The sequence below is a fragment of the Seriola lalandi genome, unplaced genomic scaffold (assembly GCF_002814215.2).
Source record: "Seriola lalandi dorsalis isolate HSWRI2012SDOR001 ecotype SW California unplaced genomic scaffold, Sedor1 jcf7180002054763, whole genome shotgun sequence".
Taxonomy (NCBI): Eukaryota; Metazoa; Chordata; class Actinopteri; order Carangiformes; family Carangidae; genus Seriola; species Seriola lalandi.
The window spans coordinates 77648-83250 of record NW_019525316.1 but is presented as its reverse complement, the minus strand read 5'-3'; the positions used below and the strand labels follow the sequence as shown (position 1 = coordinate 83250).

Genomic DNA, 5603 nt, shown 5'->3' with positions numbered 1-5603 from the left:
TACAACTGTGTTACTATATTTTCATAACTGTTTATACAGCGGCCTCCACTTATGGGTGTACGTAGGAGGAACTATAGCTGTTGACTAATCTATTCTATTTTACTTATAATGTTTTATAAACCATTTATCAAATGTTATATTGATTGTAACCTATAAAAATGGATCTTAAGTGTTGCCATGTTAAATAGATTTTTTTCTTCAGTAAGATGTCTTAGAAGACCTATTTTATTTTGTCATTTATTTGATCAACACAGTTTATTCATCACTACTCATTCCTCAGCTAGACTCCATACCGGTAGGTGGCAGTACTGTGTATGTATGTACTTATTTAATAAACGTCCTAGAAACGTCATAAGAGGAAGACGGGAGAAGAAGAAACGTCAGAGATTCAACATGGCGCGGGAAACCCGGGAAGAAAATGAAATGGATGTAGGCGGAAAGCTCGATGCAGAGATGGACAGTCTTTCTCCGTCATATTTAAAACTGTACGAAGCACAGTTTTTCGGTTTTACTCCCCAGACCTGCATGTTACGGGTCTACAGCGCCTTTCAGGACTGCCTGTATGACATTTTACCCGTGGTGGAGAAGGTCTGTGTAAGGCAGCTGAGTAGGGGCGAGTCGGAAGGGGCCGACGAGCTGCTCCGGGCCCGGGCCCGGGAGTGCAGCCGGAAGCTACAACAGTTCCTCGAAGAGCGGTTCAAGCAGCTGGCGGAGCGGATGGAGGCCCTGCTGGTCAACCGCTGCTTCTCCGTGCCGCCAAATGTCCTGCTGCCCGACGACCAGTCACACAAAAACTACCCCCAAGACTTACAGGTAGGTGGAGGATGAGGTTGTAGTTCACTAGTGGGAGCTCAGCCCAGTGTGACAGGCTACTGTTTCATGCGTGTATTTAGAAATTGTGCTGTCTGTAAATATTTGGACAATCTCTGTTGCGGCCGTTTATTTCAGTCTGAAGCCCTGGCTGTGATGACAGAGCGGGGTTTGTTTTGGTGATTTCACATCCGTGTTGGCTGAACTGTAGGTTGTCCTTTTTATACATAAAGTTATTTAGTTTATTTAGTTATCAAATTCTAAACAATACAGAAGTAAAATGACAGTGCTACAGTTCCTATACTGTTCACCCGATATGTCTGTAAAAACTCTCAAATTAAAGCTTTATCTCTGTAGTGTTATTGTTATGATACCTCATATTCCTCTGTGACTACATGTCTTTATGTGTTCTACATTAGTCCTGCAACTAACGATACATTTTATTAACTGTTAATCTGCTGATTATATTCTCGAGTAATCAATTGTTTTGTCCATAAAATGTCAGAACATTGTGACAAAATGTATGAGTACCTTACTAGCTTTTTCCCAAACGGAAAACTCTGGGATGTGGTTGAAAGTAACTTTAAAGCTCATCCCTTCATGCTCATAACAAAGTATTGCCCTCACCCTGTACTAGGTCATTGTATGTGTAACAAAATAATCTCAAAGGTCGACTTACTAATGGATACTGGCTGATACTTATTTTATGTATTTCAAAAATCCAAAATCAGATTTGCACTACTAATGAAATTGAATGGTCCATTAATAATATACTGCCTTTTTTTGTATCAAGCATTTATGTCTCACTCCAGTTTTTAGGGTTTTCTTAGTATTGATTGGATTGTGTATATCTACAGTACAGCCATTATCAGATGATTTATTTCTACAGTTTTCTCATAATATCTGCAGATGTCATAGAAAACAATACAGTAGTAATGTATCTGTGTGTGATTTACCTGTGGTCCTCCAGGAGGTGCTGAAGCTGGAGTCGTCCCTGGCAGACCTCCAGAGAGCCTATGAAGCAGAGGTTTGTGCCAGACAGGCCCTGCTAGCCGAACTGGAGGAGCAGAAGGAGGTGCAGAAGCAGCTGGATGGGATCCTGACGTGGGTCAGGGAGCTGCAGGCGGCCTGGGTGAAAGAAGGTAACGGCAACTTCCATGAAAGTTTCCGACTGGCGATGGAGTCAGTAAAGAAACTGCAGGAGGCCGTCGGAGAGGTCTCCAACAAAGTGCCTCACTGAACTGATGTTGTGGAAATTCTGCAATAAAGTGAATTCGCAAATAGCTAGTGTTTCAAAGAGTGAGTATTTATTACAATCTCTTTTTTGGGGGTAATTTGCCTTTATTACGGTGAGACAGACAGGAAAGGTGGGGAGAGAGAGGAGGGACGACATGCAGCAAAGGGCCACAGGTTGGACATGAAGACTAAAACGTGCTTTTTATTGGCTGTATGACTATCTATCTTAATTTAATCCCAATAAAGCTGAGTAACCTAAAGACACAACAGCAGCATCAGCGAACAGTAGTCAGATTTAACCTATCCACAGTAATGTAATGTAAATAATGAAGCAGATCGATGTGGTTCTGTGTCAGTTTAACTGATTTATTTGTAATACTTTTTGTCATGCACCTCCTCTTACCCTCACCTTTACTGCCCTGGACACAGTGTGAACTCTCTACAGCAGTAATGTAGTTCAGCACCACAATCTGTAGCCTCAAAAACTCATTGTTTTTGTAACTTAAAGGTGGTGGTATTTGTTTCATTGTCATTTCACTGGACTGCATTAGGTTGTAGTGGTGTTCATGATATTGTGTCCACCCCCTCAAGAGGAAGAGTTTTAAGATACAGTGATTCACAGCAGGTGGCGCTCTGTGCATGTTGATGGCACTCACCCAGTCTAATCTATCCACACTGTGGTATAGTTTTACTTTATGTTGAAATGATGGATGCTTCATATTCAATATCTGAATGAGCTGAAACACAAGTTACATTTTATTTATAAAATTTAAAGTGGGAGACATTGGTTGAACAATTTCATTTACAATTCTGGAAAAACATACTGTTAAAAGTTGCCTAATTATTTATAATAATTTCACCAGTTATTTAGAATTATTATGAAAACATTAACTAGCTCAGTGCACAAACTGTGTGGGACTATGCACTGTGCAAGATCAATTTGGGGTTTTATTAATAAGAAAGATCACTATAACAGTTTATACAGCATAATTAGGCATAGAAATGGACAACTAACAAAACTAGTCAATCAACTGATAAGTCAAGTACAACAATTGATCATTTCTGTTAATTAAAAAAAGACAGCCATTTGATGGTTCCAGCTTCTCTGACGTGAGTGTTTGATGATTTCTTTGACATGCAGGATATTGTAGTAAACCGAATATCTTTGGGTTTTGAACTGTTGGTCTGACAAAACAAGATATTTGAAGACGTTAACTTGAGCTGTCGGATATTGTAACTGACTTTTATATTTTCTGACACTTTTATAGACAAAACTACTGTTAGTTGAGAAAGTAAATGACGGATGAATCAACTAAATGATGATTAGTTGCAGATCTGCTTGACACCCTCGCTAAATATGGCATGCATTACCAGATAGTGAATATGTAATATTCAGTATTTTTAATTGGCATAATTATCTTTTGTTCATTGTGTATGAAATGTGCCAGTTAAAAACTGACCAGAGATGCTTTGTAACCAGTAGGGGGCAGCAACTGCATATCATACTCATTTAATGTATCATATGCAGTAGTATTCATACTTTGTATTTGACTCAGTGACACACTGTAAATATGTTTTTCTTCCACTAATGATGAAATTAATGCATCTGTGCTTCTGGATTTTCACAGCTACATGAATTAGACCACTGGGGGCACTACTGTTTTTTTTAAAAATAAATCTTTTTAAAAATAATTCTTCTGTCTTCTGCGATATGATGCATTGCACAACTTCAACCCAACATTAATACGAATACTACAGGGCAACTGCAGCAGAATTACAGGGTGGAGTAATAATTGCCAGGCAACGTCTCCAGACTTAATAATAATTTGTGAAAACTTTTGACTGGTAGGCATTTTTTTAGTCATGAGGCTCAGATCTAGGGTTAGGCTGGGCATAATCATTTAAAGTAGGGAAATTAATTTTAATGGTGGGGAATTGAAGGACACTGCTGTAACTGCCTCTGAACTCGGGGGCAAGTGAAAAGTGAGCTGCAATCATTATTATATATAATCAAAGGTAAAAACTGAAAGAACATCAGCCTGTGGTCATGGAATAATCATGTAAGTAAAAATGATCCCTAACATAAAACAGTTGTAAGTGTAATTTCTAGTGTTTAACTTTTATAGCTGCAGCCAGAAGCTGTGATTGGTATTTGCTGACGTCAGATTTACAACCACAACAACAGCAACACTTGGAACTGAGAGAAAGTACATAAACAATAACAACAGGTCCAGTGTAAACAGTCAACATTTGTTTTAGCATTCCTGAAACGTGTGTGTGTGTGTGTGTGTCCCACCTGCCTGTTGTGATAGACTTGAGGAACGATCAGTCCAGATGGAAAGGTGTGAGAACTATTTCTGTTTGTGTGTGTCTTTATGTGGTAATTAGACCAGTATGTCTTCAGCTGGGACAATAAATGATCTTACAGGCAGTGACTGGATTTCGCTTGGAGCCATTTATTTGTGATGAAAATGACAAAAAACATCATAAAAATCTTGTCCAATCAATGTCCCATTCAGTTTCAAAGAGAATTTTCTGCTGTTTGAAATAAGCTAGAAGGATAAAAGCATTTAATATATAATTTTTCTTATTTTTCTTTTGGCTTGGCAATATTATTTACAAATCTAATCCTGAAGCGCTGGTCTGTGGTTTCTATGACAGAGCTGTTTTTATGTAGAAGGCTTCAAGATGGTGAGTGCTGAATATCCTGCTTTGTGTTATGACATTGTCGTGTGCTACAAATTAAGAACTTAAAAAATACTATGAATACATAAATAAATAAAGGCCTGATATAGAAGAAGATTGTTTGGGGGAAATGCTGTATGTCTGCAGTTGAAATGTATTCATTTGGATCATTTAGTCCTCGAACTTGGCCTGTTTACTGTTGGTTTGACCAGTGTGAGGCATCTTGTTGACGGCTTTTAAGTGGATGTGATGAGGACAAAAATTAAGAGATTATACCATATTGATATATACAGCCAGCACTGCAGAACAGTTTCTCTGGAAATGATAACCTGTGGGCTTGGAGTACGTGTTCAGGAGCCACAGTTACACCATGGAGGTTACTCTCCAGCCTTCATCGTGAATATTTGGCGCCTTGGCTTAAAAACCTCTTAGCATGTTGTCATTTTCTGCCCAGAACCTCCTCCTGTGTTTGTGTAGTAACAAGGTGTGTGTCTGTGTGAACACAGCTGTCCTGAAGGTACAATAAATTTTGAAGTGTGTGTGTGTGTGTGTGTGTGTGTGTGTGTGTGTGTGTGTGTGTGTGTGTGTGTGTGTGTGTGTGTGTCTCTCTGTGTGTGTGTGTGTTCGTTCCTGTCTCAGCTACTGTGTCACCGCCTATAAAAAGATGTTATCAAACACTATGAGCACACAGCTGTATGCAGCTGGCTGCACACACTGTGAGTGTATGTCTGGAGGCTGCTGGCAGAGAGGAAAAATAATGTGAAGGGATAAGAAGTGTCAAATCAGCAAGAGAGAGAGCCAAACAAGTGTCAGTGAGTGTGTTGAAAAAGTGAAAGCGTTTGTATTTGAGGGGAGGGGAGACAAAATAGAGA

At 39.2% G+C, this 5603-nt stretch overlaps 1 protein-coding gene across 1 annotated transcript; it reads left to right on the top strand.

The window, feature by feature from the left end:
• Positions 1-386: 386 nt before the first annotated feature.
• Positions 387-3738, top strand: mis12 (MIS12 kinetochore complex component). Its single transcript, XM_023424963.2, has 2 exons — positions 387-813; positions 1781-3738. The coding sequence occupies exons 1-2, from the start codon at positions 394-396 to the stop codon at positions 2048-2050; spliced, it is 690 nt and encodes a 229-aa protein (XP_023280731.1). The 5' UTR covers positions 387-393; the 3' UTR covers positions 2051-3738.
• Positions 3739-5603: the final 1865 nt, after the last annotated feature.

Bases quoted from the DNA above. Each gene is read 5' to 3' on its own strand.
- mis12 (XM_023424963.2), top strand. From the start codon at position 394: ATGGCGCGGGAAACCCGGGAAGAAAATGAAATGGATGTAGGCGGAAAG. The intron at 814-1,780 runs GTAGGTGGAGGA...GTGGTCCTCCAG, and splicing joins ACTACCCCCAAGACTTACAG to GAGGTGCTGAAGCTGGAGTC.